Source organism: Homalodisca vitripennis, chromosome 3 (assembly GCF_021130785.1).
Source record: "Homalodisca vitripennis isolate AUS2020 chromosome 3, UT_GWSS_2.1, whole genome shotgun sequence".
Classification (NCBI taxonomy): Eukaryota; Metazoa; Arthropoda; class Insecta; order Hemiptera; family Cicadellidae; genus Homalodisca; species Homalodisca vitripennis.
In genome coordinates, this window is record NC_060209.1 from 172067335 (window position 1) to 172093473 (window position 26139).

At 32.6% G+C, this 26139-nt stretch overlaps 1 protein-coding gene across 1 annotated transcript; it reads left to right on the forward strand.

Moving 5' to 3' along the window:
- Window positions 1-1659: 1659 nt before the first annotated feature.
- Window positions 1660-24610, forward strand: LOC124357783 (presequence protease, mitochondrial). Its single transcript, XM_046809837.1, has 2 exons — window positions 1660-1883; window positions 21232-24610. Exon 2 carries the CDS (start codon window positions 21236-21238, stop codon window positions 24308-24310), a length of 3075 nt encoding a protein of 1024 aa, XP_046665793.1. The 5' UTR covers window positions 1660-1883; window positions 21232-21235; the 3' UTR covers window positions 24311-24610.
- Window positions 24611-26139: the final 1529 nt, after the last annotated feature.

The following is a 26139-nucleotide window of genomic DNA, read 5'->3' on the forward strand; positions in this document are numbered from 1 at the left end:
CAAATATAATATCAAATTAATATTCATAAGTGTTTGCCCTTATTGTTTTCTTTTCTTTTATACTTTATGTTCCTGCCACACAATTTCCATATGGATGCGAGATCTAATATTTGAAAAATCAAATAAGTAACTAAAACACTAATACAATAGTAGTAAAAGTACAATATAAGTAAATAATACAAAATATTACTAACACAGGTTATACGTAAACTTTCTGATACAACCTAGGCGACGCAACTGAAAAAAAGAATGACACAGATGGAGCCGAGACCTTTTAGACTGAATAGTTATGTGTTTTTATTGTTATATCTATTTTCAAATCAATCTGTATTTACGCTGGTTGGTTTACTAACTTATATCTCCACTTCATTTTATTTTATTTAAATTTTCTGTTACAGCGCAAAAATTCAATATCATATTAAAAGCCTCAAATGCGCGGCAAACGGTTAACCTGTATGATTACTTTCACTGGTATTCTAACACACATATGGCAGAATTTAAACCTATAAAATAGGGCTTAAAGGACTGGGAGATTATTGGTCTTAATAGACTCCCTTAGCGGCTTGCAGATATCAGCGATATATTTTCAAGGAACATTCTTGTTTGGGACATTTACAGTTCCATTCACTCTCTTCAAACTGAAGGGATAGTTGTATAATTTGTTTTGATGCAGGTCATACAGGAATATCTGGTCAAATAAAGGAGCGAAAGAAGCGCTTTAACTCCAGCCTTTCTCGCCTTGAATAATGGCATTTGGATCAGATGTCCCAGTGGTGAAGGCGAAATTGACATCTAGGTGGAATTCTGAGTGGCAGGCAGATGACAATAACAAGCTAAGGTAATCAAAAACAGTATTGGATTGATGGAATCAAAAGCAGCTTGGATTATGGAACCCTCTGAAAGTTCCATAATCCAGGGTTATACCATGAGACCCAGCGTCCGTCAGAGCCGTCATGAGGAGACAGTGTGTGTCGTCCTCGACCTAGTCAAGCACTGCTGACTCACGACCCGAGCCTCACTGCGGCACTGCTGTCAGAGTAGAGTGAGTGGAACTTGTGCTTGACGACTGTCCTCCCTTGCTATTTGTGACACATACGCTACGTGAATCTGCCAGCTTCGTTGGAAGGTACCATATAAAATAAGGAGTAGGTGAAGAGACTTCTTTCCTTTCTCAAAGAGACCTCACTGGCAAAAATGAAATAATTTATAACATTTTTTATATTTTTTAAATATAATTGTTCCCTAGTTCGTCAGTTTCATTATTATAGATCGTTAATTTTGTCGATTTTGTCCCTCACAGCAAATTTGGTGTAAAATATATTATTATATGCATCAGTAACGGGTTTATCGTAAAGATTAGTTTTTAACTTGCTGTTCGTATTGTCTGTACTAATATGTTTTTATTGCAACTTGAATATCATTATCAGAGTAGGTTGCAGGATGTACCAAGAACGTTGATAACCAAAATGTTTTACGCATAATCAATGTACCAAATAAAAAATCTCTGTTCTATAGTAATCACATTATACACAATCCAGTGTACAATAAAACTACTATATGGTTTATACATTTTTGACTTACCCAGTAAAAAGCAAACCCTTGACATAAAAAAAAAACAATCTACAGGATTAGGTAGAAAAAGAGTCGTATGAATAGGGGAGTTGGTATTGGATTGGTAAAGAAACTAAAAAAAGGTGAAATGTTGAGGTTGAAAATTAGTGCAGTGCGGTGATGTAATATTGGTACGATGTTTGATAACTAATAATCACGGTTATATTTCTTTGTTTGTGACTTAATGTATATCAAAATCTAAAAAGAAGTACCACAATTTTGTGGATTTAAACTTAATTAGAAAAATATAGTTACTATTATTTCTATTTGAGGTTAGTGTTTCTATCACATTGTTCAAACATTTATGCTTATTTGTTCAGTAATTTCTAGTAAAATAGAAACATGCTGTATTGAACATATTGCAGAGTACCCTAAAAAGGTGGTACACTTACTACGCCTAGTTATAATTTTGTTAATTCTTAGATGTGGTGCAAACAATTCTAGCCGGCTGCAGTATAATAAGAGCCCACCACCACAATAGAATCATAGTATATCCTTAAAAACAGTAAAAAGAAACTAAAGTGAACCGGTTTTGGTTGTTACATTTTATAGATACACATAAAATAGATAGGTTTTATATAACGTCATTCGTGGTACAGTTTTGTTTCTATAATTTATATAATCATAAATATGATTCTATTGTGGTTACTTAAAAGGGGACTGCAGTATAATAAGCGTCCAACACTCTAGTGATCGATAATTGAATTATCAATATCCATAAGTAAAGAATCCTCGCTACAACTACTTAAACCAAATTACGTTGTATTTTAATTATGTTCTATTTCAAATTACAGTATAAAAAGTAATAATGTTATGGTGAATAAAACACAATCTAGGATATGTGTATCTATAAAATATAACAAACAAAACAGTATAACATTTACTTAGCGTACTTTTTACTATTTTATAGGATAGATATGTCTGACAGATAAAATGTGCATAACCACTGCGCTTGCTGCCATTACAGATTTGCAGTATTAGTGTCACTAACAGTAATTCAGTGGTAATCTGTTACTAATACATTATTGTTTCAATAACAGCTGGGCTCATAAGCTGAGATTTGGTGTTCTCAATGATTTTTTTTGTTTTGGGTTACTCTTTAACCTCTAACAGCCAAGGCCATTTCGTGCAAGCAATGAGACTGGGAATGGAAATATTACACTTTGCAATGTTACTAGTAGTACCAAAGTGAAACCATAACCTTTACGCTTCTTATGTGATCTAAGAATTATTGGATTTGGGAAGGATGTTTTTTCCTTTATCACCAGCAGTGCGGGGTCGCTGAAGGCGCGACTGAAGTTTGCACTAATGGCCAGAAGCAATTCCGATTGGTACTATCCCTATCTTAGATCACATCCTAAATTGTGCAACGTGATCTGGAGAAGTTAACTGATCTGGAACGTGATCTAAGGTCGGGAAAATACCAATCAGAAATGCCCTCAGCCATCAGTGCGGCGTTCAGTGGTGCCAATCTGCACTTCTGTCGAAATAAGAAAAACATCCCTTGAGATAGTACCCAAATTCAAGCTCAGATCACGTGAATGCTTGTTAAAGTTATCTCTAACCTCTTATATTTATAACACGTATGTACTAAGGACTTCGTAGTACCCAATATTGTATTGTGTGTTCAATATGTGTTTAGATAAATTTATTAGTTTTATTAGTCTATGTTACATTGTAGTGAGTTAGTTAAATTTTTTTTGCTAACAGGCTACCGCGGTACAGGTTATTGGAACTTTTTATCTCAACGCGTTATTTTTTAATAGGTACAAACAACAGTATTTCCCGTCTCTAACAGCCATAGCTCAAATACTATACACATAATTTGACTTTGTTTCAATTATTTTGGAACAATAATGTCGATCTGAATTGCGTTAGGATTGCATTATAGTGAAGCTATATTTTTATGTGTCAAAGAAATATATGCATTTTAGATTATAGAAAGTAATACAAATTTGTTTATAATATGTTTGAGCAGCGTAGTACTTACAATTAATACATTATTATTTTCAGGAGAATATGGAGATAATTATGGTATAAAAACATTATGCATATGCCATAAAAAATATGACTAAACTAAATTTTTTTTATTTATGAAAAGTGATGTGACGTACCTAAATTTGTTACTATAAGTACAATCATTTTCAAAAATTAAAATAAAACAGTAAATTTATTAACAATCTATTACAATTAATAAATATTAATTTTGAACTTTTGTTAAAATATTGGTTTAGTTTGGGGTTCCAGAAAGCACAAAGGAAAACTAAGGTATCACTGTCAAGGTCTAGATTTTCTGAGGAGGATAAAAAAACCTAAAGAGGGTTAGAGGAGAGGACAACATTCACATGAGAATTTGAGCAGAAATATTAGGTCTACCAACTGTGTTTGAAGACAAAATTAGTATTTTTCTGTCTGTAATTTTGGCCACAGTTTCTAGCCTACCTCCATGGTGAAATTTGTTCATCGTTTCTAGTTCCATAATGAAGATTAGTCATCATTTTTCCTTTGTTATTTTGTTCCTGTTAGCTATTATGTAACTTTGGGTATCTCGACATTGCTTTTCCTAATTGGTTAGATATAGTTACATAAATAGTCGTTCTTTATTTCCTTTGCAGTTTTAATGAGTGATGTTTTACTATATATTCAACGTAAAAGTTGTCATGAGTGCACTTTAAAGTATACTACTTATTATTTTCAGAATGGTGAGAAAAAAAAGATATTGTTTCGTTTTATTTTACTTTCTAATGCAAATTTAGATTGTGTGATTAGTGGCCAGTGCCTTGTTACGTAGATAGTATGTTGAGTAAATTTGTAATATTTTTAGATCTCAGACATTAATGATCACCATTTTGGAATTTTATATTTTACTGATTAGTACTGTCTTGAGGGATTGTTTTTTTCACCACCACAAGCGCAGTCAGCACGGTGCTGCCGATAGACTGTACTAATGGGCAGATTCATTACTGTTGACCTGTTTACTATTAATGCCTATTATGAGATCAAAACAATTCCGGCTTTAACAAAATTTAATAGCTATCTGTTGTTTTTTTAACTGAATTTTTAAGAATTTACCTTTTTTAAAAACAACAAATAAGTGGCCAAAGTAAAAATTTAACACTAACTTTAATCAATTAGGCATTGAACAGTGCTAATTATAATACATTTAAATTATAATCACAACTAGCTTAATAACACAACTCCAACTGATAATTTTACTGATACGGGCCTTAATGTTCCGTAAGTTAAAAAATCTTCACTATTAATTTTAAACAACAAAATCCAATAACATAATTTAAATTTCATTTGTTTTGTTTACAAGTTTGGTAAAAGTGAAAGCAAATGGGCAGAGTGGCAAAATACAAGTTTTGCGTTAATTACTAACCTACTGCTGTCCTCCGGAACAAAACAATTTGTATCGGTTTCAAGGGGTAGAAATGAGAGATGAAGAAGTTATAAAACATTAAAAGTGGAACTATTTTTCTCGTGGGAAGTAATATTTTGTAGTTATACATCTGTGCTGGTTGTTACATGATCTATGACCTTGTGCCCATGAGTCAACCATTTATTGGATGCTGCTGATATTAGCCATTGTTGTTAACAATAATACTGAAATTGGATATTTTACCCAAATAAACAATAGTTTTGTTAATTTAGACCTAAGTTCATATCGGGCTGACATAAGTACCCCAGTTATCGCAACAGATGCCCTGTGCTGATGGCGACAAACAAAAAACATTCCTTGAGATAGTACTTATCATTAATAGATCAAATTCTAGAAGTTATGATCACAAATGCTTGTGACAATTACTTCTAGCAAGGAAATGCAACTGGACAAATCAAATAAGTATGTAAATTTGCTTAACTATTACTAACTTGAACTTCATTTTTGCCATGTTGATCCACTGAAATCTCATATTGTTTTGTCCAGGAGGACGATTGCTGTCGGTTAATAACACAAATCTTGTTACTGATGTTTATAAAAAGAAATTTGAAAAAATAACACAAACAATTTTATCAAAATTTCTACAAACAAATAAATAATTTGTAAAAAAGCTTTAGTTTAATAAATTAGCAAAACTAACGTAAACATAACTTCTTAAGTTTGTATGTATCTACAATCTACTTACAATCCACTTAATAACTTCCGATCACATTTTCCTGATATGTTGATTGAGTAAAAACAACACACGTTTATGCAAGGAGCTCGCACTCTTACTTTGAAAAAACACGTTAATAATAAATTAATTTTCTAAAATATATGTAATCCAGAATTAAACACTTTAATAATTTTCAAAACTATATTACAGTTTTACAATTATTGCGCTGCAGTAGTTTAGTATTGGACACCATGATTATCCACGAGGCAGTGAAGGTTACTACATATGGGTTGATGTTCTATGCTGTTTTGACCACGGAATACTTAAATAAGCTATCAAATAAGCTATCTGGCACAGATAACGCTGAAAATCATGAATTACAAGATACACTGTACACAAATATAACCACAAAATGACATTTCCATTTCAAATATTAAAAAGCGTAGTTATTCGTTATTTACCAAAAAACCAAACATAGTTTTGTTCAGAAAGACAGCAGGACACGTTAATAACGAAATTATGATTGGCAACTCCAGCCATTAACTTCACACACAGACATCTGACCAAAATTTAATATTTTAATGAAGAAGTATCTTACGTCCAAAAAAATAAGAGTATATACAATGTTAATGACAGTTTCTTTGGAAGTGATATCAAATACTGTTCAGCCTAGTCTTATTTTAATCAATTGAACAAGAACCAGCTGTCTGTGTGTAAATAGTTGGTGGCTTTCTAGGATATTTGACAGTGATTTTTGTATGTAAGCCTTGTTCTGTTAAGGCTTTTATATCTAGAGCTATGATTCCATTAGGTAATGACTTATTATCACAAGCTATGTACGTGTAGATTTATGGACATCTCATGAACTTGTGAGTGCCATAGTGGGGTTAGCCTATCCGAACAACATACTGAATTGCCTATTGAACATACTTATTTAGGACATGTATAATATAAGTTTACTGAAAGTAAACTGGTGCATACAATATTTATGTACATAATGTAATGAATGGCTCATTTACTTAACATCATTATAAACTTTACATAACAAAATGTAATTATGTATATGTTCTTTATTTAGTGGAGAGTTGTTTTTACTAGACTATTAACAAATTCTCTAATGGGATGGAGTGAAAAAAACTTTCAATTTCTAAAGAACGGAAAACGTACATTTCCCCCTAATAACTAGAAAAAAAAAAACAATACTTTATTCTTCAGATTGCATAAATGGGGCTATAATATATACACACACACAAAATTCAATTTGTAAACAATATATTTTTAGTTCTAGTAAACTAGTTTTAAATATATTTTTTGTAGTTAATTACCTTAAAATAATAAAAAAATTTTTTACATGTTATATGTTTTGAGATGGCACAAAAGGCATGAACTTTAGAAAATAATTTTTAAATCAGCTATTTTACAAGACTTGAATGTACATGAGAGTTTCAAATTCATTTGCCAAATTTTTAAGTATTACAATACATTTATTGTAGTATCACTAGATAAAGGAATACAACATTTTCCAATATATAATTATATAATTCCAATAAAAAATTATATATTGGAAAATGACGTATTCCTTTATCTAGTGATACTACAATAAATAGTTATTCCAATGCTCCAAGATTCTACATTACAATACATATCTAATCATGTGAGCGTTGCTCGTGGAAAATATTACTTGACTCAGCAAATCTAAGGGAGTTTAAAAGAAAGAAACTTACATGATACAAAAATTATGACATTAAAAACCCAATTAAAACTAAAAAATGGTAAATAAATAGTATAAACAAGACAAAATTATGTTAAATAATATTGCAATCTGTGCCCTAGATTAACAAGATACTGATGACTTGGACAATACGATGTGTCTTCTTAATCGCTCTAGACATTGTGTCATTCAGTGCAAAATCTGCTGGCATCACTACGCACTTTAACAAGTCCATAGTGCCAAGTCAACCTACCTGTGTTGAATGTACTTGAGACTACAGACCAAGCTTCAGTTTTCGTAGAATTTCATTTTGTTTTTATCTATTTTTCTTACTTAAAACATTAAAAGTAGGCTCTATGTAAGTAGTGAAAGTTATATCAAAATTAGTTATTACAAAAAATGAATGATTACTTTTATATAAACGAGTTGGGTTAAGTGTAAAGTAGTTTGTTATAATTTGTTTTCTTTGTATAGTGGAACCTGGATGTATCGAACTTCAAGGGGAAATACAAAACTTTGATATATAGAGTTTTACAATTATTGTTCTGTTATTCATTATCAGGGCAAAATTGGCCACATAAAAAGAGGTCCACAACAACTACGGCAATGATGTAGGCTTGATTTTGAATACTTAATGGGGAAATATGTAGTAAGAAAAATTATAACAAGTACTATACATAAATGTAAATTTTTTTTATTTTAATGAAACTTACAGTAGTACAGTACCAATCGTGATATGAAATAAATATGAAAAAAGTTATATAAATTGTAATATACTACTACTATACACTTTAAATAAATGAATGGTTAAACTTAATTTGTATTCTGATGATTATAGCTAGAAATAATAAATAACTCAGTATGATACAAATTTGAACTTTAATGATGATAAATTAATTGACATACAGGTTTGAATTTTGAAACAAGATGGAGGATACATTAATGGTAAAGTTTTTTAAATACAGTTCTTAAATTTTAGGGCAGGGTGGTCGTGCTGGCTTAATGAAATAGAAATATTAGGTATTGTTTTTAATAAAAGATATTGTAATTTTAAAAATAATTTTGTTAAATTTTAATTATATTAATTTTGAATTGTTAGCCAAATCGAATGTTCCTGAGTTTTATGTTCTTCCAATGGATCACTGTTAAATTTAAAAGGAATTTTCTCACCCAATGTCTGTCTTCTGCTTCTCTGTACTTCAATGATAATATGAATTTAATAAAGTAACCTTTCAAATACTGCTGAATAAATGTAACCAGTTTCTTGATTTAAAATGTTAATCTTGCTTCACTTCTTCTATATCCATCTCTCCTCTAAACTTTTAAACCTCTGCTCTCTTCACTCATCAATCATCCCTGCACACTGTATCACTGACTTTAGTTCACTTCATAACTTTTGAGTTTTATATGTAATAAGGTGAATTTTGATTAATTTTGATATATTTAATTTTGTATTTATTATTGTTTGTATTAAAATTTGAGACAATTTATAAATAATTGTTCCTTAATTATTTAATTATTATTACTAATAAATTTCTAAATTAAATTAAATATTGAAATGAATGTGAGATGGGTGTATGAAATGAGTCATTACAAAATACAATATCTTTGCCATTGTACTTTTATAGTTGAAAATCTAACCCGCACAGTTAACTTAAATTCGCCTGAATTATGGTAATGTCCAAATCAAATGGGGGTGGAGTGGTGATTCACCACTGGCGGTAACAGAAAAAAAAGTGTCCGTTGCGAGGGTTTCAAGTTTTCGACATGAAAAATATGGTACTGTACTTCAGTTTGTTGCTCTGATAAACTGACACTTCAATATATTTAGAGGTTAACAGTAGGTGACAAAACTTTGATTTATCAAGGAATTCAGTATATTGAGGTTAGATCCAAGGTTTCACTCTATTTACACTTTTAAATAAAGACCTACAACTTTTGTGCAAACAATAAAATTACACAACCTTGATCTTTTGTGTCAACCATATTGAAACATTTTTAAATAGTCTGAACACAGTTTTTTGGCTTCATCCTTGGAAACGAAGGTGTTACTTGGTTTTCAATATACTCCAGAAAGATGGAATTGTTCTGACCTAATGTCATGTTCAGTGGTGGCTTCAACAAAATCCTTTCCATATTTGTTGATATACTTGACAAATGTATTAAATAATGGCACCTTAAAAAAATTTAAATAATCACTAGACATGGAGTATTACATATGGAGGACAATGTTTTTGCCCAGTAATTTCTTGAAGTATCTGGAATGATTAGGTCTTATCCCTTCATCTGTTTGGTCTGTCACTTCACACCATCCAGTACGATCCCCCAACTCTCAGGAACCTTTCTCCAATGTGTTCACAATTAGGATTATTGTAGGTTTTGGTCACGGCCCCAACCTCGCCCCTTCTCACCCACCCCTATTTCTGCCTTAACCTTTTGGTCTAACCCTGACAGTATGTGGAAGAATAGCTTCATCAGATGTGGAATCAATTGAACTTTCCGAACATTTGTCTATTTCATTCTGGTCCCATCTAAACCTACATTTCATGTAGATTAATGGATCTCTATAGTTTGTTTTACTAAAGAAGATCCCTGACAAAGCTGATCCCGGTGACCTCTCTTACACGTGAAACATATCACTTCAAATGTTTACCATATTAAAATATATATACCTATAAAACTTTGAAAATAATTTTCTAATGATTGGATAGTATTCACCCATGTATTTGAGTAAAAGAAAATATTGTGTGTGTTATTAAGGATTATAATAACCAAAGGTATAGAGAAAAACATGGTTTTCTGTTTAAAATCAGCTTTCTCAACTTTAACTCATTATCATTCCAAAAGTAATGATAATACAACAAAATTCTTATACAGTAATTATTATTTTGTAAACCCTTACGAAATCTGTTTTTAGTTATTATTTTAAAAGTACTGTAGGATACTTTTAAATACTCATAAAAGCATTTATGAAGTAATAAGATATACCTCTAAGATATTTTACAAACAGAAGAAGAAATGTCAGGTGCATATTATTTCAGTATAAAGAATAAAGAATAAGAATAAAGAATAAAGAATTTATTTCTCTTTTTACATCACAATATATACAATATACATATAGTTGACAATTTTTTTATATATGTATAGTAGACAGTTTTACGTATTTATGTCTTGCCAGGACTGACTTCAAAACTATAAGTTTATCTACAATATTTTAAATACAAAAACATGTCAAGCACAATGAAAAAGTTTACAAGGTTTTTTAACTTAAACAAATTTACTCGTAAGAATACATAAAAGTAAATAATCTAAGTACAAGAATGAAACTAAAAAATATACTGAGATAACAAAAACATAAAGATAATTATCAACTACATCTTACTTTTTATATATAGAGAAATATAGGGCCTCCAAGGCTAGCCTGTTCGGAGGTTCCAGCATAAAAACAATAAATAAACAAATAGTTATCAGCGAACAAAAATCACACAAAAAATAAACCAAATTCTCGCTAAGGAAAAGAAATATATATTTACATAAAACTATTCAAAACAAGATATTTAAATCTGTATAACCTGATTTAAATTTGAATTTACATCTACTTAGAACTATTGTGTTTGTCAAAATGATTAAGAGGATAATAATGAAAATTTATATAAAAACCCAAAGTGATAATATTAAAAGCTAAACTTGAATATTTAGAACGATATCTATATTATCTATATCATGGAGCCACTTTTTTAGTTTTTTTAAAAATACAATTTTATTTGTTGAGTTTTTAATGTGGCTTGGCAGCCTGTTAAAAAACCAAGGTCCAATAAAAATAAAAGATTTGGTAAAGAATGTATTTTTCGGCTTTGGAACTTCAGCATTATCTGCATTTCTAAGTTTACTTTTGTATTCATTAATTTGATGAACAGAAGTTATCATACTAAAATAACATTTTAAAATCTTAAAAACGAATAAATGTTTCAAAGGAAAAACTTTCAACTGTTTAAATAGTGGACGAGAGGGTTCAGTTATTTTTTTTGAAGTTATTATTCTGACAAAATGTTTTTGCTGTAAGTATATTGAATTCATATTTATGTTATAAGTACCACCCCAAAGAAATAATCCATATTCAATACGACTTTGTACAAGTGCAAAATATAGCATTCTAAGTATGTTTGAGCAACACATATTTTTCAGATAATAAAAGAGTCTAATTACGTTATTTAACTTTGTTTTAATATTTGTTATATGATTTTTCCAATTAACTTCTTGATCTAAAATAACACCTAGGTATTTTAAATTTTTAGTTTTTTCAACGATTGAACATTTATTTGTTAAACAGATACTTAAGCTTGAATCCATAATACAACCTGCACATTTATAAATTATGGGTGTTTCAAACGATACATCTTTTCTTAAGCTAAAATTAATATACATCGTTTTTTTCAGTACTAAGTAACATATGGTTCATTTTGAACCACCACTGTATTGCTGTCAGATCTTTATTCATAGCAATATGAATATCAGCCAAATTATCTTTTACGTAACTGAGCGCAGTGTCGTCCGCAAAAGACGTCACTTTACCTTCAAATTTTGCATTACATATAGGTCATTTATATATATTATGAAAAGAATTGGCCCTAAAACGGATCCTTGAGGAATACCGTGAGAAATTGTACCAGGTTCGCTGTATGTGGCACACACTTTGACACATTGACGTCTATTTTTTAAGTAGCTTTCAAACCATTTGTTTGTTACTCCTCTGATTCCAGATTTATGCATTTTATCAAGTAGAATATCATGATCCACAGTATCAAAAGCTTTTTTTATATCTAAAAAAAGGCCACTAGTACATTTATTTAGGTTTAAAACCGTCATAAATGTTTGACATGAAATGCATTAGGGCATTTTCAGTGTTCATATTATCTCTAAAACCAAACTGATTTTGACTAAAAAAACGCGTGTTGTTAAGAAATTTTAAAAGCTTCTTTTTCATTATTTTTTCATAAATTTTTTACAAGTTTGAATAAGGAGTTTCTCTTTTTAATTTTTCTACAAATAAAATCATTTATCCAAGATTTTATTTGTTTTATTTTTTTATTAAAAGTTAATATTTCTTCACTTTGTTTTATATATATCTGAAATAAGTCAATGAAAGAGTCAAAAGCAGACGACGGGTCCTGATCGTTGTAAACATCAGACCAGTCGGCTTCACGCAACAGCTGTCTCAGCTTATCATAGTTGACGCGCGTCCTGAGCGGCTGAGAGGTTGGCAAGGGCTCGTCCCCCTCCCCATCCCCACCGGCCAGTGATAAGCGCACACACAACAGTGAGTGGTCAGTGATACCGGCGTGTATTGTTGAGACATCCACTAACATCCTGTATCGGCACGCAATACGGGCGAAAACATGATCAATACAGGTGGCCGAGTCTGCCGCAATCCTTGTAGGCTCATGATTTAAACTTTCTAATCCATTCATCGCCAATAACCTCAGATAGCTATCAACAAGTTGCGTGTTTTCTAATATATTTATATTCAAATCACCAACAATAAAAAAATATTGATATTTATTGAAACTATTTAAAACTACTGAGAACTCATTAATGAAAGAATCTATTGAATGGAAATATAATCTGTATACAGATAATAAACAAATTTCATAACCAAGAATATTAATTATAATTTTTAAGGCATCAGCTGTTTGCATCAGCTGTATACAAAAAAATGTATACATAGTCCTAAAAATCTAATTTAGCCAAAAAGTGTAAACTACCATCTGTTTAAATTCACTCTCTGTCTAAGGTATTTCTAGTGGGATAGTTGAGTTTGCCTTGTACACCCGATCAAGAAAATACAACATACCAACAAAATCCAGCTTTGATCATAAAGTGTCTACTTTCAGCTCCTTTAGTTTACTTCCTGTCTAAGATTTTTCAGTCATCATAGTTATAGTTTGCCTTTTTGTTCCAATGAAGAAAATGTATAACTTACATACAACTAAAAAGTGACAACGATCAAAAAGTGTCAGTTCCAGTGTTGTTAAGTTCACTTCTGGTCTAACTTATTTATGGTTCTACAGTTGAGTGCCTTGTTGCCCTGATAAAGAAAATATAAACATATGTTGGTTTTCAACACCAAAGCATCTACTATCAAATCGTGAATATCATCCTCTAGTATTAAAAAAATATTACTAACCTGCATTATCATTTTTAGGGTAGTTTGTGACTGAATGCTAGCAAAGCCTACCACGTGAGGGTTTAAAAAATTTCATTTCTGTCTATCTGTACATTTGAGGTTAAGTGGAAAGGAGACTTCGAAGTCCTAACTTCGCCTCTATAAATAAAGACATTTTTCATTTCATTTTATCCCCACGATCTCTTGAGAACAAACTGACCTCTAAACTTGAAATGTTGCATGAAGCTTCATTTTTGGCCTATGATTACCAGGTAAAATGTATTTATATTTGATATTTTTGTCCTTAAAAATTAGTTTACATCCTGTAAAATTCAAAATTGTTGTTTGAGATTAAATATGTTATTAAAAACTAGTATTAAAACCAGTAATACAACTTATAAATTACAAATGTGGTTATAAATAGTTCCTATAAATACCATTAGGATGCATCACAAGATACAGAAGTTTACTGAACAAAATCATTTGTAACAACTTCTTGGCAATAACCAGCATTATTGAAGGTTAAGTCAATAAAACACACCAAAATCGGTATATACCATTTCTTCACTGTCATTGCAATTCTGACAGCAATGTTAGCAACAATTTGGTCTACACCTCACATGTATCAGTTGTTCCAGTGTGCGATTTTACATTGAGAAATATCTTTTTGTGTTCACTTCTAGAATAGTATTTGGCTGTCTTTGGAGGAGATATTCCTTATTCCATTGATAATAAAGTCACTAATTAATTGTTTTCCCATCTCATAGCATTTGTATCGACACATGAATCGTAGGATCCTACAGGTTGCTTTTGAATTACCGAATTGGGTAGAAGGGACACTTTTTGGTCCTGTCGTCTCGTTCAGTTCGTGTTATTTTGTTCACTTTGAAACCAAAACTTAAAGATTTGAAATTCGCTTAGAACGGACAAAAAAGTTATCACTGTACAGTAAAAATTATTGTCAGGAAAGTATTCCTGTGGATGTTTGTTAAATTCAACCTACACCTCTTCCCAAACCAATCTGTAGATTTGTCATAATAATCTCTTTACCTTGATAAAAAATCTGTTCGGATACAATAACCAAATCTTGTTGCTAATACTCGGCCAGGCCTTATAGCCAACCGTAAGGATTTATTATTCATAAATTGTTTGTAGCCATGGCTTTAGAAGGGGTCATGGACTCATGAATACAGGTGGTCCTTTTCTATAGGAGTACACCTCATAATTAATTTATTCAATTCATCGAGAAATGTGTGAATTATTGTCATTTTGTCACCTTTGACAATTTTACAAGATAATAATTTCAACAATATGAAAGGGAAATATATCAACAAACTTATTTTGCTGTATACCTTTTGTCACAAACACATTACAGGTACCTATCTTCCTTAAGCTCTCAGTATATTCTTTACTGGGGTAAGGAACATATCCACTAAGTTGGAGAATGTTAATGATAAATTATATGTAACAAAAGGTATGAAGTTGTCTATTTGTTCACAAGTAATTTGAAAAGTAGGATTATCCTTTCAAACAGCAAAATACATAACGGTATGTCTAACAAGGAAATGAATTATATCCTCGTTCATACAGTATGTTGTAAAAATTAACAAGTTCAGTATTCTCAGAAAGATATGTTACTCATCATGTTTTATTTGGGTGAGAACAATATCTCTTTTTCATTCAAAATATTCTTTATTTACAGTTTCATCAAGAAATTGCAATGGTGTCATATAACAATAAACCTAAAGCTAGATCAATAGTTTGTCTGAACTTAAGAGATAGCTATTACATCAAATGATGTAAAACTAGTATTATACAGGAGTGTTTTTCATAGTAAAATTGGTAAAAATGTTATTTAGAATGAAAACATGTAAAATTGTTATTATTTAAAAAGTTCCACTATTTGCTTTCGACCTTTGAGATAGCTTTCAAACCAACTGAGTGCTGTTTGTCGGATACCAATGTTTTGAAGTTTAGTCAATATGAGTCAGTGAAATGTCCATGGTAATCAGAGGGTTTACTGAGATCAAGGTATAAGCTGGTTATGGTGTTGCTGATCCATATTGTCAATTATATATTCAGCTAGGTCGATCATTGCAGTTGTGGTAGATTTTCCAGAGATGAATCCATGCTGCTTGTCAGTTAGTATTTGGTTCTCTCTTAGATACTTTAAGAGTCTAATAAGAAATACTTTTTCAATAATTTTTGAGAGTGATGGAAGAAGAGAGATGGGTCTGTAATTGGCAATGTTTTGAGGGTTACTTTGTTTAAATTTTGGATAGATTTTGAAAATTTTTAATTTGGATGGGAAAATGCCATTCTGAGTGGACAAATTAGTAATTTTTACAAGGGGTGTTATGAGTTCACGAGCACCACATTTGAGAATCTTTGTTGATATTTCATCTACTCCAGAAGAAGATGAGGGTCATTCTCCACTAAGTAGCAAATTTCAGAGTTGAAAATTCCAATTTATAAACTATAAAATAAAACATAATTTTTTCACTAATTTGGTTTAAGGTACCTTGCTTAAGATGTCAGTGAAACAGGAAGCACAAATCACAACTCATTTATAAGATATTAATTTTTTTTATATTTCAACACACAGTAGAGAGAATAATTTCCACAGTGGAGAGAAATGGCCACACGGTTGAGAGAAACACAACCACAGTTGAGAGGAAAATACTATAAATTCTCATTAATTTCTTGTATTTATATGAAAATAAGTATATACTAAATTAAATAATTATATGTAAGATAAAAATAGATTGTTAGCATATTATAGCCATCGGAAAGTTACAACAACTCACTGAAGGAACTAAAGTTTTTCTTTAATGTTTATTGGCTTATTGAAGACTTGAACGATTTTTCGTCCTTTAACCAACATGGATGGGCTTGGCAGAACCTCAAGAATGTCGTTTTTTGACACATGGCTCACATCATTTTCAATGATTACAAATTCACGGTTTGAGCCACTGCTTTGAAAAGCTTGAACCTCGTATTTTCCGTCAGTTTCAATTCTTTCGATGCAGCACACATAGGAATACCACAAGCTGGTACTTGGATTCTTTCCCATTGAAGAAAATTTTACCAACAGGAAGACGCCAGGTGTAAGGGTTGCCTCATCGATAATCACAGCTTGGGTACCATCAGGGTCATCTTCTGCCATTGTTACATCGTCAAGAATTGGAAGCGATGATGGCTCTGAGTCTGCTTCTGAAGGTAGTTGGTGTATACCGAGAATGTACTTCTCACAGTCATAACAAGAGAAGCAGCTCAACGAGTTCATCTTAAGAATGTCTGGATATGAAGCGGAAAAAACCACCTGATGAACTTTCATTGATCCCACATAAGGAGGTACTTTGGTGGGGATCATCGTGGCCAAAGTTGTCACATCATCTTCCTCAACGATAGCGAGGCGCACTCTTCTTGTGTCAGTTTGTAAAACTTCAACGAAGGTTCTAAAATCACTGATGTCATTACCAAGTGTCACTACCCTGTCGGCTGTCCTTTTCAGACACCCCCCAATTCCATCTGGGGCACCTTTCCCGTGCCCAGGAGCTCCGTAGTTCCACGTAGCAAATTTAAGGTTTTCAAAGCAAGCTCGCAGGGCCCTCGAAAAAAGATAGAACAGAGTTCTATTCCTGTATTGTGTTGCAGGACAATCAGATAGGAAGTGGAGCACATTGACTGTGGGCAGTTCTTTTTTGATGTATTCAAAAACATGTTGTAGATGTGCCCACACAGCGACAGGACCGTGCTCATTATATTCTGATAAAGAGCAAAATGACTGAGAGGTGGTTTCACTGTAGATGTTTTTTCGATAATAAATTTCTACTGTGTGAAGTGTGTACTGCTTTCGGCTTCCACCGAAGTGGAAGGATTGAATTTCATTTGCATATTTCATATTATAATTTTCACTGAAGTCGCAGTGAATGAGCACTTCATTTTCACCAAGCCTAACCTTCAACTCTTTTATTTTTCGGAACTGGTGAATCATAATCGACTCGTGGAACATGTAAGCATGAAAATCTTTTTCAAAAGAATTAACTACCTCATGTGAAGTTGCTGTAACAGTTGTTTTGGTGACATTTTTAACACTTTTTCCATTAACCAGGGAGCTCACTGTAATCCATTTACTGTAAGTAATTTCTTTGTTATCATTTATAAAGTAGGGAATTGTAAGATCTTTGCAAGCATTGCACTGTCTTCGAAGGCAAGATATGTTCCCACTGTCACAGCAAATATTCTCAGCTATGCCTTTCGGAGTTGCTTTGTCAACAATACCTGCTTTGTGAAGGGCAGCGGCCAGATATTCTATGTTGGCATGTATCTTGCAGGCAACAGTGTTCCGGTCATCAACGTGTGGTTCTACGACCCAGAATGGCCTCAGTTTGCAGAATGTGCTGTAGCAAAGCTTATGGGAGGAATTCTCGCAAAATTTGCAATGCAAGTTCTTGATAGAGTCTAATAAGAAACGCTTTTGTTTCTTTATTTTCTTTCTTGTAATGCAATCTTTCTTCCCAGGACAGATCTTGCTGTTATCATCTTGTTCAAAGAAATTTTTGACATCAGTTCGTAGGCATATGTAAGTTTAGTCATTCTGGTTCGCAAGTAACCGTTGTTGGTCAAGTGATGGGTTCTTCATAATTTCAAAATTTGGTGAAATCTTTGATTTAAGCAGAGCTTTCTCTTTGGTCGTGGAGCTTGAGTATGTGTCTTTAAGTGTTTTTCTCATGGTTTCACCAAATAGTAAACGCCTGGCTATTTCCTTCTTATCATTTTTTTTAATTACTTGTTTGACTACTGACTTAGGCGACTCAGATTTTGAGCCAGAATTCTTTCTGAGTAGTCTCATTTGTAATGTTCTTACTTTTCGTTGGAGTATTTCCCTGCTAGCTGCAAGTTTTTTATTTTCACTGACCAAACGTTGGTAGGCAGTTTTTGCTTGATGTCTTTCCCTTTTTGTAGCACTCAAACTTTTATTATGATTTAGCTTTTGCACTGGTGGTGAGCCATCACAATTTTGGCAGCTTGTTACGTCTTGTTGCAAATTTTCATCTGAAGTTTGTTTCTTTATCTTCTTTCGCTCATACGCTTCTTTTGCTTTTTTCCGCCATTTCTTGCGCAGTTCTCGTTGTTGTCGGTTAGTCATCTGCTTCTGTTGTTCTTTCTTCATTTTGTTCCATTTTGCCTGCTTTTCAGCCTGTAATTTTGCAAGAGTTGGATCCTTCTTGATTTTTTCTCTTCTCAGGCGTTCTGCAACCCTTTTTTTCAATAGAGATTCCTCCCGATCCGCTTTCTTCCTCCCCATTATTTAGCTCTGCAATCAAATATCAGGTGTTTCAAAACTCAGTTCAATAAAAAAGTGTTTTGTTAACACGTAAAACAAAAATGTCTAAAAAGTGTTTACTCGTGCAGCACGGGAACCCATCGCGGATCACTGATGTGCAGGCAGTGAATGGGCCAAGCGGCACAGTGAAGAGCTCACGAAGCGGTACATTTTTAATTGCCTCCAAATAATTATAATAATGTTTGTAAGATTGCTTGAACACCTTCGCTAGTCAACTAAGATTGTATAGCAAGGTTTTTGTTAAGTTTTTTAAAAATCTTTCATAAAATTCACCTATAACGCAGCTGTATGTAGAAGTTGAAGAATTACTCAGTTGAGTTTACTCTCTGCATGTAGTGCAGCTGATTGTTTTCCTCAACTGTTACTGTAGCAGTGAATAGTATCGTAAATAGTGACCCAGACCCCTACTGACCGAATTTAGATCAAACAATGAATCGGATGTTGTTATCGCTTCACCTGAAATGCGTGAGCTATATTTAGACTATGTATTTCCTGCCACTCGCTCTCGTCTTATCTTATCGCTGCAGGCCCATTATGATAAATATCTTGTGTATTTTAAACCATGAGCTTGTTTACTGTTGATGCCAATGATTTGCTTAAAACACTTTTAAAATAAGATTCAAAGAAGACCTCGACAACTGTTTAATAAAAATATCTTTTAATAAACCGCGAGCTGTATTTTAATTACCTAAAAAATTACTTTTATGTGGAAGGACAAATATTTCTTTTTAACAGTCCAAATAGCTATATATCTTCTTCAAAAATTTGCGAAACAGTGAATTTTCTCTCCACCCTGTCATGTTTCTCTCCACCCTGGCAAGTTTAGGTCCACAGTTGAGAGAACCACGGTAGAGAGAATTTCGCATTTGGATGCATGTTGTGAGACTCCAGTTGAAGCTGAGAGGTTAGGGTAAAAGTGGGTGTAAACTACTCCCTCACCACTAAACTTTGATGAAAGAAAGAAATTTATAATACTTACCTGTTTGAAGTTATGAATTCCACAGTTGAGAGATGTCTGTGGTGAGGAACTTCACTTTTACAGCACAAAAACGTCGAAACGACCGGGAAATAGACGTTTTACAGGGAACAGATTCCTGCCTTTTAACGATCACGTGATGAGCAGAACTGCCAACATTAGTTACTCTCTCTATGGTTACCCACTACGTATTGGCGCGCATTTCAAAAAGTGACACGGTTGAGAGATTTGATTCTTGTAACACAGCTTCAAAGCTCCGTGTATTTTCGTCAGTAGACCGATAAATTTTGTGTGCTTTCTCTCTTCTCTACAGGACATACTGACACATATATATATTTTTCATCCTTAAAAGCCTTGAAAACAGCCTAATTATTCAACAAACAAGTAGTGAACTCAAGGTTGTCACAAGCCACAGTAGAGAGAAAATGGTACTTTATTAATTTTTTAAATATGATTGCACATACAGAAACATGTTTTTTAATTATGGATCATGTGATAACCAGTTCCCTCTATTAATATTCAAAATCACCGCATCTCTCAGACTATAAATAACAGAGCTAGAGTTTTGTAACATAAATTTGCTACTTAGTGGAGAATGACCCATGAGCACCTTAGAGAACTTACAATTTTGTACATTTCATCAGCTGTTGGTTCCAAAATTGAACCAACAGAGTTAGAGTTTCTCTTGGACATGTTGAGTAGCTGGGGCTGAATCATTGTTTATATTATTTATTTTAAGCGTTTCTTCAGCTATGTTTGCAAAATCGTTAAAACAATTAGCTATTTGGCCAGTATCTGTCAACAGTTCTTCCTCAACAGTTCTCCGTAATGATATATTTCTATTTTAGAAGTTTGAGAGCATATCTTCCTTTGGTTCTTGTTTATTGTGTTTCAGATAGCTTTGGGCTCATTATTTGATTAGTGTATGTATGTAGCGTTGGCCTCCTGCCTTGACTGTTTGTTTTTGGTCATATGTTTTCTTAAGTTTGGTGGCAGTCTGTTTGTTATCTGCATTTCCAGTTAGGGAAAACTTTGCCTTGTGTTTTCAGGAATTCTTCTTTAAAGATAAACAGTTCTCTAGTATAAGTAATAATTATTCCCTTTTTTTTTTGCTTAGCACGAGATCTTACCTTGGGACATGCCCAGTCAAGTGCAAACTGGAGAGATGCGCCAAAGTGATAATATGCTTCCATGACACCTTGGAAATATAACGATTAATATGATAGGTTGATAAGGTTTACTTGTTAATTACTTATTGTGCTATTTTGGATGTTAAATTTTGTATTAAATGAAAACAATATTAACTGTTTTATTTTGTTACAGAAAGATGTGGAGAGCACGCTTCTTCCCTATTAAATACAAAAACTGGCCTGGTTTTTCGAGTGATAAAAAATGCTACATAAACAACACTGCTTCTTGTTATCAACAAGTAAAATTAGCTACCAAATCTTCTGAATCGGAGTTTCGAGAAGGACAAGAGTTGGAAGGATTCACTGTACAACAAATTACAAATATACCAGAATTCCAGTTAAAAGCAATTCGTCTTCAACATGATGATACTAGGGCTCAGTATCTACATCTTCAAAGAGAGGACACAAATAATGCTTTTTCAATCCACCTTCGAACGACTCCTTTTGACTCATCTGGAGTTCCCCACATCCTGGAGCATACCACCCTCTGTGGGAGCAAGAAATATCCATGTCGTGACCCGTTCTTTAAAATGTTGAACCGATCATTAGCTACATTTATAAATGCACAAACCTGGCCTGACTTCACTCTCTATCCATTTGCTACACAGAATCAGAAAGACTATTACAACTTGATGTCCGTCTATATGGATGCAGTATTTAATCCTCAACTAAAAGAGTCAGATTTCCGCCAAGAAGGCTGGAGACTTGAACATGAAAATGTGGATGATCCCAATTCTCCCATAATCTTTAAAGGTGTGGTCTTTAACGAAATGAAAGGAGCATTATCTGAAAATCAACGAATATTTGGGGAAAGTTTGATGAATAAAATTTTACCAAGCCATACTTACAGTGTTATATCAGGTGGAGACCCGCTACATATACCTCAGCTAACTTATGATCAACTGAAAGCTTTTCATGCTCAGTATTACCATCCTAGTAACGCAAGGTTTTATTCATATGGAAATTTTTCATTAATAAATCATTTGAAATTCATCAATGATAACTATTTAAGAAATTATGGAAAAGTAAAAGAAGACTTTTCTGAATTTACCAAAGTACCACTTGAAAAAAGATGGACATCTGAAAAAAGAGATCATGTTTACGGGAAAGTAGATAATATGGCTTCTGACCCTAATAAACAATCAACACTAGCTGTAGGATATTTGTGTTCTGACATTAAAGATGTTAATGAAACATGTGTTTTACAGGTTCTGTCAGAACTTTTGACAAGTGGGCCAAACTCGGCTTTCTATAAAAGTTTGGTTGAACCCAATGTGGGATCTAGCTTTAGTTCAGTTACAGGATTTGAAGGTCATACCAGAGACACTTTCTTTTCCGTTGGACTACAAGGCCTGAATCCTAAGGACTTTGACTGGGTTACAGATACATGTAATAAAACAATTGATAAAGTTATTGAAGAGGGTTTTGACCAGAGTCGCATTGATGCTATCATACACAACATTGAATTAAATACCAAACATCAGGCCTCAGATTTTGGTATGCGATTTCTTTTTAGTTTGTCATCTTTATGGAACCACAATGGTGATTTATTAAAAGCTTTAAGAGTTAATGACTTAGTTGCAAACCTCAAAACAAATATGTCCAATAACCCTCGATACCTTCAGCAAAAAGTGGAACAATATTTCAAAGTAAATAACCATAAGCTAATTCTAACCATGACTCCAGATGAACAGTATGATGAAAAGAAAATGAAACAAGAAAATGAACTTTTACAGTTAAAATTATCTTCACTTACAACCGAAATGAAAAATAAACTATATGAGGATGGAATTAAACTGAGGGAAGAGCAAGACAAGAAACAAAATGTGGATTGTTTACCAACTTTAAAATCAAGTGATCTAAAAGAAGACATTGAACGTTCTGGACTAAGATATAGTAAACATGGTGGTGTACCAGTTCAATTTTGTGCTCAACCTACAAACAACTTGACCTATCTAAAAGGTATTTTGGATACATCTTTTATTTCAAAAGATATTAAACCTTATATTCCACTGTTTACGACTGTAGCAACAAAAATGGGAACAAAATATCACAATTATCGAGACTTTGACCAATTAGCACAGTTAAAAACTGGAGGTTTGAGTCTCTCCCTTCATCTCTCTGAAAATAAAAATGACAGTAACGGTTATGAAAATGGTATCTTGTTCTCATCATATGCTTTAGATTCAAATATAGAGACTATGTTTTCTCTATGGGGAGAGATATTCAATAATGTTACATTTGAGGACAAAAGTAGACTAGAAACACTAATGAAGTCCAGTGCAGATCAAATGGTCAGTAATTTGGCTGATCAAGGTCACTTATATGCTATGGGAGCATCAGCCGCACTGGTGAATCCTGCGGCTCTCAGAAATGAAGAAAACAGTGGTTTAAGATATGTCACATGGCTATGCAGTATGGTGCAACAGAACAAATATGATGAAGTTTTGTCCAAATTAGATTCTGTTGCTAAGAATGTGTTCAGTAAAAAGTATATGAGATTAGCTGTGAATTACTCCCATGAAAGTAAACAAAAAGTGGAATCTGCTGTAGAGTCATTTGTAAACTCATTACAGGGTTCTTTTGAAAATACTTTTATTTCTGTACATGACAATGAAATGGCTGATAAAAATCATAAACTCGGTGTCCAATTTGAGATACCACTGCCTGTTAACTATACTAGCAAATCCATACCTACTGTCCCTTACACTCATGCAGATTTCGCTCCTTTGAGGATTCTCTGTCGACTCCTTTCTTCAAAATACTTGCTACCCATGGTGCGAGAAAAGGGAGGGGCTTATGGTGCTGGTGCTCGTTTAACACCTTCAGGTGTTATTTCTTATTTTTCATACAGAGACCCTAATCCCGCCCAAACATTTAACACTTTTGATGACTCATTAAGTTGGATAAATAAAGGTGATTTTACTGAACAAGATGTCGAAGAGTCAAAATTAGGTACTTTCCAGGCCATAGATGCTCCAATTCCTCCAGGTGCACAAGGATCTAGAGATTTCATCTATGGGATCACTGAGGAAGAGTTCAAGGACCATCGTCTTAAGTTGATGAGTGTGACTAAAGAGGATATAGTGAAGGTAGCTTCAATATACCTTGATCCAAACCGTGATGTCTGTGAAGGAAGGGTTTTGTTAGGACCTTTGAATGAAGAAGTAAGTAAACGTCCAAGAGAGAAATGGATAACTGAAAGGTTGTAGAAACTTCAGTGTATACAGAATACTGAGTGTTACTGTAATATAGTTTAACATGTGTAAATATTGTTTATAGTTTATTACATTTTAACTTTTGTATTGCAATTCACTTGAAAGAAAAAAATCACAATTTTATTAAGTTAATATTATTGAATAAGAAGGATATTAAAAATAAATATATTAGCAACATTAAAGTTCTAATTTATGTTTCTATAGACGTAAATAAATACAAAACATAGTATTAGACTGTTAAAATCTTTTGTATTAGATACAAAAAGCGTTCAATTAAATATTGTGTTGAAGTGCTTTATTTTATATTCTTTATAGATTTCCATTTCACCTATAGTTAATGTTCATAAGTTTCTTGCCATTTATAAAGCCAATAATAATTATACTTTGTAAAAATAAGGTATTTATGACACAAAAGTGATTTGCATGGATTTACTACAATCAAGACTAATTTAAGCATACAATGCCATAATGTCGTAAATGTCAAAAATCTAATTTTCCACAAAAAAAGGCGTTTTGATTTTAAAATTAATTGGAAGTAATTTGAAATGAAAAATATAATGATTTGTATTGGGATACAGCTACTTATGAAGTTTGATACACATATTGGTTGAAAATGAATGTGACATTTAATTATAAAAAAAATTGATTTGGACTAAAATGTCATAAATTTGACACCATGTGCAGGTGTCAAAAGTGAATGTCACAAAACTTGTTCTGCACAATTATTACCTAAAAAGTTAAACAAAAGTATTGAAGTAATGAGATATACAAATTCTCTTTTTCGAAGTCTATTGTTGTGCTCCTTGTTACTAGCTCAGCTGGCTGAGAAATTAGTCTTACATTAGGCGCGTCTTTGAGAATTCCTTCTAAGTATTGTCTTGCTTTGGGATTTAGAAAAGGTAGCATCTTTTTGAGGTCAAACGTTGTAGAACTCGGGCACTCCACAGTGTGACCGAGAAAGGGGAAGATGCAAATTTTTAAAATCGTCAACTCCATCTTTCATCAGATTACCAGGTGCACCTTCCTGTCGCCACACCACTTCCTTTTGCCACTATAGCTTTACCAAAGTTTTCTGCAGTCAGTTACAGTTGGTTAGCTGTTGAAATTTCCAGAGCTTGCATATTCACAAAATCAGCATATTTCAAAAGCATGAGCAATGGATTTGAAATCATAAAATCCCTCAATAATCATGTGGATAAATGGGTTCTTATTCTCAGCACCTACTTTCATTTAAATTAAATCCTTATAGTATAGGCTTTTCATTTCTTTTTTCCGTAATACAGTTTTGAATAGGATTAAATTCACGATGAGTTGTTAAGCATGAATGTATTACCATTAGTGACAGTATTGTAGACATTACCTGTATCATCAGCATGAATATTTACAATAACCTATAAAATTATGCTGTTTTTCTTATTGATAGCTTATTGGCCATTAATTAAACTTTAATATTAACCTCTGCCTTACTCAAACATCAATAGTCCAGTGCAGTTTTATACTAACATCAGTTTAATTGCATCAATAATTATCTTCAGGTACTAATAATAAAGATCATTATCAATGTATCAAACAAACAAATATTCTTCGTTCTATAAAATTTTAAAAAGTACAAATAAAACTTTTAACAACTTTTTAAGTTCAATCAAATATTAAAAGTGGTTTAGAACTGAAAACATTTTTAGGAAATCTCTAATTTAGTGCAGAATTTTCTTTAATTTCCTCGCAAACATCCCCTTTGGATCACAAGTGCAGTGTATCCAGCAAGAAATCTTAAGAATATTATCACTCTGATGTTTTTTTTTCTTCTAGTTTACCTACCTGGA